Source organism: Ptychodera flava, assembly GCF_041260155.1.
Source record: "Ptychodera flava strain L36383 chromosome 3 unlocalized genomic scaffold, AS_Pfla_20210202 Scaffold_25__1_contigs__length_14229661_pilon, whole genome shotgun sequence".
Lineage (NCBI taxonomy): Eukaryota > Metazoa > Hemichordata > Enteropneusta > Ptychoderidae > Ptychodera > Ptychodera flava.
The window spans coordinates 11,343,383-11,356,077 of NW_027248279.1; the positions used below are offsets into that span (position 1 = coordinate 11,343,383).

The 12,695-nt window shown below is 36.7% G+C and overlaps 2 protein-coding genes across 2 annotated transcripts in view; both read left to right on the plus strand.

Moving 5' to 3' along the window:
- LOC139125242 (uncharacterized) overlaps positions 1–12,695 on the plus strand; it is a 214,571-nt gene that overhangs the window by 7,957 nt on the left and 193,919 nt on the right. The window lies entirely within an intron of this gene.
- LOC139125241 (uncharacterized) lies at positions 264–5,968 on the plus strand. The gene is made up of 6 exons (XM_070691336.1): positions 264–1,490; positions 1,720–2,211; positions 2,476–2,657; positions 3,643–3,724; positions 4,392–4,646; positions 5,255–5,968. The coding sequence occupies exons 1-6, from the start codon at positions 725–727 to the stop codon at positions 5,953–5,955; spliced, it is 2,478 nt and encodes an 825-aa protein (XP_070547437.1). The 5' UTR covers positions 264–724; the 3' UTR covers positions 5,956–5,968.

The following is a 12,695-nucleotide window of genomic DNA, read 5'->3' on the forward strand; positions in this document are numbered from 1 at the left end:
CTGGCTATAAATCAATTAAGGTCAATATGAATCGGTTTAACTAAAATACAGGCAAAATCACTGCTAGAGTGAATCACAAAACCCTATCTACTCGTAACGTATTTTTAATGTATAAAAATGTACGTGCAATCTCCCGCATGAGCATACATTACAGGAGAGAGGTTAATTTCCAACACCCTTTCTGACAATCCCTTTAATGTCGTCGCAATTATGTTCTCTTTCAGTTTGGCACCATGGCTGCTAATGCTGCATCTGAGGGCAACAACGGTAAGGGGCAAGCACTTGTTATCTTTGAATCTTGGGATACCGAAAAATACGGTCTTACAGAATTTCACAGAAATCTGTTCAAAGATATCTGCTCAGAAGAGAGGGAGTATTGGAAGGTTTTGCTACTGTGCTTGATATCAATGTTAGTGAAGCACAGGTCGAAGATGCAGGAGAAGCTGGCATAATTTTGATACCGGGTAAACGAACTGAGTATCTTGATGAGAAGGATGACCCAATTAATATTCGCTGGCTGTATTACCATACAAGTTACTACACATGTTTGCAGGAACTTGACAACGTCAAATACGTCATCGGGTATGCCCCATTCACTGCTGATGCTGCTGCTAACATTCGGAAGACTCTGTTTCCTAGCGCTAAGCTCTATCAAATCAATGCACTTCATCCTGAGCATTGTGCAAAGGTAACAACCAATGACAAGCAGAAGCTCAGAAGTGATATGCTAAGAGTGGCAGGTGAAGCAGATGCAATGGTGTCCATCGGTCCCAGCATGTATGATTACTTCGAGAATGCATACAGGGCACATGAAGAAATAATTTCTCACTTCTTACTCTTACCGAAGACTGGAGAGAGGTACAACCAACAGCGGGTGACGCAACAGAAGGACATAAGGCAACTCGTTATACTATCCTATGGTGAAATACGCTCCGATATCAAGGAAGTACTGAGTGAGTATGATGGAGTGGCAGCAGCTGTCCATGGTATTGCGTCAAGCCTGAAAGGAACCGGAATCAAACATGTCACATGGAATATAGTTGGTGTCGCGGAAGAACATGTTGAGAATGTACAGAATCACCTATACACAATACTCAAGAGTTCTTCAGTCCAAGTGAACATCGTTCCACACTATTCAATTAACGATTTAATAACAATGCTCCGCCAGTGTCATGTATGTCTTCTTTCACAAATTAAGGTAGACTACGGGTTTCTTGGCTTAGAAAGCATAGCAATAGGTGTGCCTACTTACTTGAATGGGCAATCGCAACTTGGTTACTACATTAGTGACTTCTTCAAAGATGATTGCAATCAATGTCTGGTTGAAGGTGACACGGCGTGGGGTGAAAAGGTAATGCAAGTAGCAACCAATGGGATGGAATACAAGCGTGCTAGTAAGCTAAAGGATAGGTTCACCAAAAGCGGGGAGATAGAGGAGAGCTATGCAAGAATAGCTGCTTTGTTCACTGAAGAGCCAATAGCTTCTGAAGGTACGTAAGCTACAATGTCAGAAGATGAACTTAAAAGTTTGATTGTATATTGCATACACCTGAAAGAGGAACATTGGACCAGGTTACCTTTTAGGAAAATGATTTGATAATAATATTGCAAAGAAATGTTGACCTTCTCTGTCATTCTAAAAGTTCAAATTATGTAGCATATCTTGTATTTTAGTACGAAACTGTTAGTTAAATATTTTTGGTTTTACTTTCCAATTAGGTCTTGATGTTGACATTGCCTTGGATATCCATAATTATTTCCTGCATCAACAAAAACTGATGGATCAGTTAAAGGCGCTATCAAGGCAGCATCCAATAGATGAATCCAGGATTGTGACAATAAAGACAAGGGTACAGGAAATAGATGATGCAGTGAAAAGATTCAAACAGCTTTTTGATCTAAATGCAAAGAGAGTAGCAAATGATGACGGCACGGAAGTCAGTAGAATAATGGAAAGGGAAAAGCTGGGGGCCCAAGAAACCAAAAACCTTCATACGAAATCCCTTGGAATGGCAGTCAATTTCCTTGGCATACTCTACCTCTACAGATTCAAGTCAGCCTGTCACAATGGTAGATTTGCCAAGGCATTTGAACCATTGCTGATAACTGATGAGATGAGAGAGCTGGCTAAGAGATTCAACATTCCACTGAAACTCAAAGCCACCTATGACCAGCAACAGTTTGATAGGATCGACCAATTTTTCTGTAAACGTAAGTTGCATATTGTAGCAGTATGTCAAATCTGTGATAGCTCTGAATTAACAAATTAAAAATGCATTTCCCCACAGTAGTTTTGTGTAAATAACTACATTCTTCACAGTTATTTCGTTGTTCCTTTGATTACAATGAAATGCCTGAATTAGTATGTAATTGGATCATTCATAAAACATTCTAGGTGGTTGAAGTAAAAGTTCACTTTAAAGATCCAACGCCCATAATATAGCTTATGGTCAATGATCATTTTTTACTCAATAGGAGATGGATTGCATAGACTTGATGGTCAGTTTGCTCAGCAAGGTGTCCAAAGGAAGATGCCAGCTGAAGGTGATGACATCCATGGACGTTTGGGCCAGATGACACAATTTGAAGATGTGAAAAAAGGAAATGTGGGCAGGGCGTCAGACATTGATATCCTTACGAAGGATGTTGTTGAAGAGGTCAGTTTGAGCAACATAAACCTATTTTTGTCATGAATGCTCCAATCAGGTACAGCATTATGTAATTTTTGTGCTTATCATTAATCATTTCGAATTGTAATATGTCAACTTAATTAAATAAGTATGCGCAATAATCTTAAAGAGCTAGTGATGGTAGTTTTCACTAATTTGTCAGATGTTTTTATTTTGTATGTCAATGACAAGTTCTTATTCTACTCCCAACAGAGTGTTGAAAATCCAGTACTATTGACCTTGTCAACAGAGCATTTATATGTGTAAAATGTACTGTTATTGTTGACATATAAATTCTCGTCTGGACGAGGATTCACTGGTCAAAATAGCAACACAGTTTACACATGTATAGGCCGAGTTGACAAGCTAAATATTTTGTATATAAACATGCTTTGGGGAGTAGAACAAGAAATTATAGTTAACATTAAAAATGGTGAAAAACAACATAAAAAATAGCATTACTGCCACTTTGGTAGTATGCGTCTCGAAAGTGAAATGCTTAAACTTTTGCTTAAATTTTCCTAAAGGAATATTTCAACCATTCTCTTTCAAAATCAAGAATAAAAATCGGGGGTCACCTTGCAAATTTTGGAACTAGACAAACATATTACCCAAGATTTACCGATATTTGGAATTCAAGATGGCCGCCATTTCCATGTTAACTCTATGGAGAAAAATAAAATTTTCAATTTTCAAAAAAAATAAGACGGTGAAAGTTTTTCTTATTCATAGGGCTTCAAATTGAAGCCCCACAAGTGGTAGATCAGAAAATAACTGAAAAAGTTTGAGAGTCCAAACATCTATCCCTGAGGCGCTTTCTACCTTAGTTTATTTATTCACAGGGTACATTTGATGCATGCTATTCGATAGCTAATCCTTAAAAGTAGCTTCCAATCAGTGAGATAAGTTGATTCTTGTTGACACATGTATTAACGTTTTAGAAAGACGCTAAATCTCTTTTTCTGTTATTAAGTACGGACAGCCAGGTGACGTTGACCAGAAACCAAACTTTGAAGATGCAGTACTCGAGGCTAGTGGCATACCTTATATTACAGGTCAGACAATATACTGTTTCTTCAACATTTCTGTTTTTGAACATTGTACTGATGAAATAATACTTTCACTTAAATTCATAAAGTAGTTTATTGACAATATCAAACTTCATCTGTGAGTGGTGAAAAGGAAAGAAGCTATTGGCATTATTAATTTTATTCAATCTGCAGACAATTTATTCTTGTAAGCTATCTGGTGATTGTCAGACATTTTCAATAGCAATTCTGAATACTTGCAAGAGTTTGGAGTATCAGCGCTATTTTACGAGTACGAAAAAGACTGTCAAGTTTATTGGCTCCAGTGATTTCTCTTGATAGCTTCAAAAGATATTACATTTAGAAAATTCCTGACATCACTCATGAAAGTATTCACCTGGTTAAAGGCAGACATTCTTATAAAGGTGAATATAAAATATAACGGATACCATATGGAGCTTACAGGATCGTTCCTCAGGACAGACAAAATGGAATTACTTAATATCCCTAAATTTCCAAAAACAGAACTTTGAAATCATGAATAATAGGCTGAATATTGGCGCAACACCTTATGAGACAGATTAAGAAGAGAAAGCTTGAAGGTCTGAGTTTAAATGTTAAAAAAAATTACTACTCACTAATTTGACAAAGTGGTGACTTGTTTGATTTAGTTGCAAAATTTTTCATATTTTAGATACTAAACTACTTGCCTTCAAATCTGACAAGGACCAAAGATTCGTTCCATCAGCTGAGATGTACCTACCTACCATATTCAATGTTGACAACTACACAGCACTGAGAGGAGATCAGTGGGACTTCATACAATTCATGGTTAAGATGACAGAGAAGATTCAACACATCCTATCCACCAGACAGGAGATCTTGTCAGTGCTGGGAGTTAGAGAGTTCTTTGTCACTGACACTGACTGTGATACACATGATTTGTATGGTAAGGTCTCTTGACTGTGTAAGATATTTGAAAGGTGGCAATTCACTTTGTACCTCTTAAATTGACTTGGTAGGATTAAAGCCCCACTAGCTGTAACTCTTGAAATTTTTGTACCTCAGAACATTTTCTTATTCTCTCCTGGTTTTCTCTGAATGCTACCGTCTGAGGGGATATTGGCTTCTACTGCATTAGGGAACGGTTCTTTTGTGAAACATTTGACAAGAAATTACCTTACAAGGAAACATACTATACAATGTCACAGTTGAAAACATTCACCCCCTGTGCTTTACATTGGACTACTCTGTGCAGTTGATATGAAGATTTCAGGATAGATATGCACGATAACAGTTTTCGCTTTTCCGCATGAGCTGCAATTTAATGTTTGGGCAAAAATATAATCTAGTGTAATCTTTATCTTGATCAAAATTGCATATACAGTACATGTGAGTAGTTAATAATACGTGCATACACACATCTAAATTAGTGCATTCTCACAAACTTATTTTAGCTTGAAAGTAGAATCATTACAATAATGGTAAAAGATACAGCCAGTGGGGCTTTAATGTTATTTTACACACAATGACTTTAACCATGTCTTCTGTTTGCAGGTCTGGCAGATCAATTTCTCAAACATGGCAGAGCACCACTGTGTATCAAATCATCAGCTAAACCCTATAGTCTGAGTGCTAGGAGTTTGATTCCATATAAAGTCAGTCACACACTGCTAGATAAGGAAGGTCAAAGGTCATTAGAGTTAGACCAGACAGACTGGCACGAAGCATTAAAACTTGTACTGAAATATAGGGAAGAAGATATCACTAAATTAATGGGAAATTTATCAATAGTAGAAAACAGGGTAAGGCAGCTAGAGGGTGAAAATACAGCACAGAACCAAGCTGTGCAAGAAAAGAGAAATCTAGAGTTGCATCTGAAACATGCTAAACAGGAAGTAGAAATTGTACAGGGTCTGTTGAAGACAGAGAAAGAAAAACTTAAAAGAGCAGAAAAAGCATGTTCAAAAGCTACTTTGGCAAAAAACAACCTAGAACAACGACTTGAGAGCGCAGAAAAAGAAGTAGTAAAAGTACAAGATATGAACAAAAAACAGCAATCTGAGCTTGTGGGGGCAGATGAAAAAATAAAAAGTCAGCTTGTGAGAATTAAAGAATTAGAATCCAAAGGTAAACAAAGTGAGATTCCCAGAGTAGATAAGAGTACATGTACACCATCATTGCCTGAGGAGACTCTGGAACAGATATCAGAAGTCATATCAATAGGTAAGGTGATGAATATGGTGTCAATGTGTTAGATGGAAAGATATGTGAGATCATTGTTATTATATTCACACTCTATATATCAACTTTACATATTCCCATAGGCAACCACCACGATTGCCCTATATAAAACCACAAACATGCTGCATTAATTAAGCAGTACTAATCTTAATGTGAAATGCATTAATGGTAATTTCAATATATTAAGTAGAGATGGAAAAGCAGAGTTTACATTAGAACAATATTAGTGAGCTTGCTTTTAGTCAAAGACCAAATCTTTATATCAATATAATCTGACCTAGGATATATTTTGCATAATAAGCTACTAAATGTAAAACCATTATAAACCAGCTGAGATTTGATTTTTTCCTTCTTGAAAGCACTGATGCTGCCAACCGAGGAGGTTAAGCAAGAAGAACAGTATTTCAAATGTAAACTTTGTTGTTCTCAATATTCTAAATCAGCGAACACCGATCGGAGTGCAGACTATATGTCACATGGTTGATATTACTTTAAATTGATTTTCATTCATTTCTATGCATTAATACATTCGCGCATGTGATATAACCTTGGATTAGCATCACTAAAATCTGAAATGAAACAACAGACAAAGGGCTGCTGCTATTTCTGAATCACCATAAAACTTTTTTTCAGAGAAAATTTCTTCCAGAGTTCAACCAAAGCCTATTGGTGGTCGAGACTACATTGGTAAAAAACGGCCTGTTTGGAAGAAACAGGGAGGTAAGAGTTGGACAAGTATGAGTGACCGTTTGTTTGTAAAGATATATATACCGTGTATTTTAGGCAGAAAGAGTATTTGTACATCATTTGGCAAGGTGGGTGAGTTCAGAGAACAGACTTTGCTAATCACAGTAAGTTGAATGGAAGGGGGAGATATCTCGTCACTATCCTAACCATTTGTCTTTGGAATTGATTGTATATTCTGTTGTGAGTTGAAACATTGACCTGCTATGCTTCCAAGGAAATGCATGCATTCATTATATTATCAACTGGCAATATGTTCATCAAAGTTTTCTGAGTACAATGTTCAATATAGCAATTTTAATGGCATAAAAATATTTGTACAATAACTAATTAACTAATAATTTACCTTGAAGTTGAAGAGACAAAATTACATTCACAGATATTTTGTTATTTGAAATAGGAATTTGCTTTAATCAGTCTCAATCAATGCTTTGCATCATCAAGGAATATCATGCAATCAAAATCAATGTATAAGTGTCAGATGTGTTCTACATCAAAGACTTTAAGAAATGTAAACTCGAGCTCAACTCATTTCTATGATATCACACAATCAGGCTATCATTATGTGTGTGTATATGCTAATGTAACATATTGTCCTCTAATTTGGCAAAAAGTCACTGAACAATAGCTATGGACACACTAACCACTTCAAAATATTTATTTTTTCATCAGCAGCTCAAGTCCATTATCATTTAATCATAACCAATTATACATCACCATACCAATGGTAATTTGTTACTTTGAAACTTGAAAACAGGTCAGGCTGTTCATTCAACTTGAAGTTGATCATAAGCACAATCAAGAATAGATCCAAGTCATTCCATTGTAAGTTAATGTCTTGTAGCGAATAACTCTGTGATGTTTTCATTGCTTGCCATTAGAGTCTTCATCTGTGAACAAACCATAATGATCAAGGATATTTAGTATAGCTGCAAAGTTGATCAAAGTATCTCAGTATGAAAAGTTTGCTAATATCTACCTTTGAAAAGCATTTTGTTTCAGTACTGAGGAAGCAGTATCACAATACCATCTAAAAGCTTAATTATCATAATTATAGGAATTTAGCTATTGGGCTAATTGTAGCCCATAGACACTATTTAATGATATGTTGATGTGTGATTCAAGTTGATTGGTATCATCACCTTATTAAATGTCCATCCCTAATTAGTCTAAAAGGCCCAGGTCTGTGTATCTAGACATGCTTTCAGGTGATGAACAAGAGACTATGGGTGACATTAAAATCAACATTGTAAAGACTGGTGTCAAATATTGGATTATTTGCCCTCTAAGGAACCAGTGCTTCAGTGAAATGCTGTTGTACATGTAATGACACCTAAATGAACTACAAATTTCAGGAAAAAACGTTCATATGAAAGTTCTGCAATGTTGTATGATTTTACTTGTGCTTAAATTTTTAATTGCAGCATACAGTTTATAAATTTATGAAACAGAAATCTCTGTTGTGAGAATGTTTATTTGTCCTGGCACAAGACCACTAATTCACTTACGGGTTTGTTACCCATGAAGATAGTTCGGAAGAAAAATAGTACAGACCTTGAAGTTTTGATACCTGCATATGGATGCTTGTTTAGTTTGAATTTAATGTGAAGTATTTTTTGTACACAAAAAATTCATCAATAGCTAAGCTGACATTGACCAACACCTGTTAAGAGGATTCGTGCCACTGAATTTTTTAATATAGGAAAATTGAGCTCAACACTACTGTGGTGGCCTATGGGAAATTAATTAGTGGTTTTGTGCCTCCTGATGTACCCAGAATGATCTGAATGACCTCATTCAGCTATTCCAGTACAACATCACCAGTTAAACTTGGAAGTGATCTGTTATTCAGTTCAATCATTTATCAGGTGATCACTATGGCTACAGAATAAAAAGTTGAGACTGAATGCAGCTATCAATAATCAAACTAAAGTTACATCTGTATGTTTAGATGGACAAAGTCTACCGTGAATGAAATGTTATCTGAACATACTGAGTGGAGTGCCTAAAATTTATACAGAAATGTAGCAATTGGATTGTGCGACTTTTGATACTGATGATCTTTACTGAAACTGCATTATGTGCAGCATATCAGAAACTTTTCGTTAATATTTTGCTGAACTTAGCTGTCCTTATAATTTCCAAACAGCCCATTAAGTAGAGAATGGCACTATATTTCTAGACTCCTTATGTTTCTGTAAATAATAACAAATTACCAATCACCTATAGCCTTGTAAGGCTGTGTTCAAGAAATGGTTAGGGGGGATTTAGGGCTGAAGGGAATCGCAATTGAAATCTTCCTTTTTTTTTCAGATCCCCCTCAATACCCTCAAAAATTTTCAAGTCCCCGTCTATATGATCAAAAATTTCAAGTCTCTCCCCTAATTATCATACAGGCACAGTGAGCTGAAAACTTTTTGCTTACCTTTCAGTTTTCAAACTAGAACTTCATCTGATTTGCTATAACATGAAAAACTTTCTCTCCCCATGACAAGTTTGTGATGAACTGCAAAAAGTAAACATAATGTTGAAAGTTGAAAATGTGTACAAGTACAATATGGTGTTGTGCAATGAGGCAATAGACATATCTGAGTAAGTGAATATCTTTCTGTCTCAACAATGATGTTCAATATTTTGTAATCTCTGATTTTCATTGTACATCAAAACAAAATTTCAGTAAAGTAGCTTTTGGATTCAATGAAACCGGCATTTCTTTAAGGCAATGTGTGAAACTACAAATTAATTATCAATCATAGTTAAAGTAGCAAGGTAATTGTGGGTAAAAACTAAACAGGAAAGTATGAGGCACTTTCTTAGAGTAATGATATTGGTAGTTATATGTGTAACTAAAACGAAAATAAAATGAAGTCAAAGTAAAATTTAAAATGTTACTTAGTCCATAGCTATGTTTGCAAAATTAGTGAAACTGGCAAGGAAGTATAGTTTGACCTCCTGTTTTGATGAACATTGCACTTCAAAGGGGTCGTGTCCTTCAATGGAAAAGAAAAAGCTAACCATTAAGAAGTTAAAGTGTATTTTATTGATTCTGATCAATTCTTCATTCATATTATGGCTGCATAGTCCTCTATTGTCTTTGCTGTACAAATTCAATGCATTATTAAATGATTGATGATTGGTGGAATGAAATGATTTCTGTTAACAGTGTAGAACCACCAGGAAATAGAATGGCCATGGATCTATTACAGAAAAACAAAATATTATATGTATTTCACCGCTGGGGGCACTGTTCATAGTCCCCTCACTGCCACAGACAACAGCAGGTTTGCAGCAAAGTTTGGTGTCAATTATGGTCAAAGTGCAGAATGTGTATGCATTCCTTGACATGAAAAATGACTTGTAACTGACAAATAGTGAATGTGATAAAAGACCAACTGCTTTTACTAGTGCTAGTCACTAATATTGTACTGAATTTGTTCCCTCATTGGAAATCAGTGAACAAGGACTATACAGTCAGTTCACTTTTTGAAAACAGATAACCAGATATGAACTGAAAATGCTCACCTGTTTCATTATGTATTGCATTTATGTGAAAATTTGAACCTTTGCCAGATGTTTGCAACTTCATTGAAAGTGTTATGATCAACATAATGAATAATATTCACCACAGATTAATTCTAAATCCAAGTATATATCCCTAATCAGGAAAGTTCATTAAATATGCAAATTAGGAATTGACTGAAATGTTCTCATTAAGTATGCAAATTAGGAATTCGCTGAAGTAAAAATGTTAAATGACTTTCAATACTGTACGTTGTCCTATCATAGTATCTTTAATGTACAGACCTGTGTTCACAGTACTGTATACACTGTATACAGACCTGTGCTCACAGTATTGTATACACTGCATACAGACCTGTGTTCACAGCACTGTACACACTGCATACAGACCTGTGTTCACAGCACTGTACACACTGTATACAGACCTGTGTTCACAGCACTGTATACACTGCATACAGACCTGTGTTCACAGCACTGTACACACTGTACAGACCTGTGTTCACAGCACTGTACACACTGTATACAGACCTGTGTTCACAGCACTGTACACACTGTACAGACCTGTGTTCACAGCACTGTACACACTGCATACAGACCTGTGATCACAGCACTGTACACACTGCATACAGACCTGTGATCACAGCACTGTACACACTGCATACAGACCTGTGCTCACAGTATTGTATACACTGCATACAGACCTGTGTTCACAGCACCACGTATACACTGCATACAGACATGTGCTCGCAGTACTATGTACACAATTACAGACCTGTGTTCACAGCACTGTACACACTGTATACAGACCTGTGCTCACAGTACTGTACACAATGCATACAGACCTGTGCTCACAGTACTGTACACAATGCATACAGACCTGTGCTCACAGTACTGTACACAATGCATACATGCAGACCTGTGTTCACAGCACTGTACACATTGTATACAGACCTGTGTTCACAGCACTGTACACACTGCATACAGACCTGTGTTCACAGCACTGTACACACTGTATACAGACCTGTGTTCACAGCACTGTACACACTGTATACAGACCTGTGTTCACAGCACTGTACACACTGTATACAGACCTGTGTTCACAGCACTGTACACACTGTATACAGACCTGTGTTCACAGCACTGCATGTACACACTGTATACAGATCTGTGTTCACAGCACTGCATGTACACACTGTATACAGATCTGTGTTCACAGCACTGTACACACTGCATACAGACCTGTGTTCACAGCACTGTACACACTGTATACAGACCTGTGTTCACAGCACTGTACACGCTGCATACAGACCTGTGTTCACAGCACTGTACACACTGTATACAGACCTGTGTTCACAGCACTGTACACGCTGCATACAGACCTGTGTTCACAGCACTGTACACACTGTATACAGACCTGTGTTCACAGCACAGGTCTTCACAGCACTGTACACACTGTATACAGATCTGTGTTCACAGCACTGTACACAATGCATACAGACCTGTGTTCACAGTACTGTACACAATGCATACAGACCTGTGTTCACAGCACTTTACACACTGTATACAGACCTGTGTTCACAGCACTGTACACGCTGCATACAGACCTGTGTTCACAGCACTGTACACACTGTATACAGACCTGTGTTCACAGCACAGGTCTTCACAGCACTGTACACACTGTATACAGACCTGTGTTCACAGCACTGTACACACTGCATACAGACCTGTGTTCACAGTACTGTACACAATGCATACAGACCTGTGTTCACAGCACTGTACACACTGTATACAGACCTGTGTTCACAGCACTGTACACACTGCATACAGACCTGTGTTCACAGCACTGTACATGCTGTATACAGCTATTTATGTTCTCACATCAGCACTGCACACATGTACTGCATGCATGACAGACTGCACTAGCCAAGTTACTGTGTTAATTTTATATTTCCATGGTTTGACTGCATAGACTTTGGTATAGAAATACTGAGGTATATGTAATCTTTGAAATCACTATGTCATCTTGCTGAGACAAACAGTATAAATATCAAATATTCACTTTTTCTACAAAAACATGGAAACAATACCTTTCCTGTGTTCACAATTCTCTTCAGCTGAGCTCTTCCACTGTTTATTGAAAGCTATCTGGAAATGGTATCACCAAGTATCAGCTAGATAGAGTGAGGAATTAGAAACAGTAGACTGTAAAATTACTAAACGTAGATGCATAATTGGTTTCTTTGTGAGAATTTTTTTTATGCGCTCAGGCTGAAAATGGATACTAAGAGTAGTGGCTTTGTAGCAGAAAGATGCAATGTAATTTTACATACTAGTTCATTTTGTGTAAAGTATATAAATGTACAAGTATTTAAATCATGTTTAAATTCTTTCTGAAAGGCAAGATACGGTATATTAAATGTACAGCTATGGATTTATTAAGTCTAATTACAGCAATTTACTCCGATTGTGTGTATTTTGTCACTGTCATCAT

Excerpts from the sequence above, each read along its gene's own strand:
- LOC139125241 (XM_070691336.1), top strand. The coding sequence starts at position 725 with ATGCTAAGAGTGGCAGGTGAAGCAGATGCAATGGTGTCCATCGGTCCC. Across the intron at positions 2,212-2,475 it reads CGACCAATTTTTCTGTAAAC|GAGATGGATTGCATAGACTT; the intron begins GTAAGTTGCATA and ends TTTACTCAATAG. Across the intron at positions 2,658-3,642 it reads CGAAGGATGTTGTTGAAGAG|TACGGACAGCCAGGTGACGT; the intron begins GTCAGTTTGAGC and ends TCTGTTATTAAG.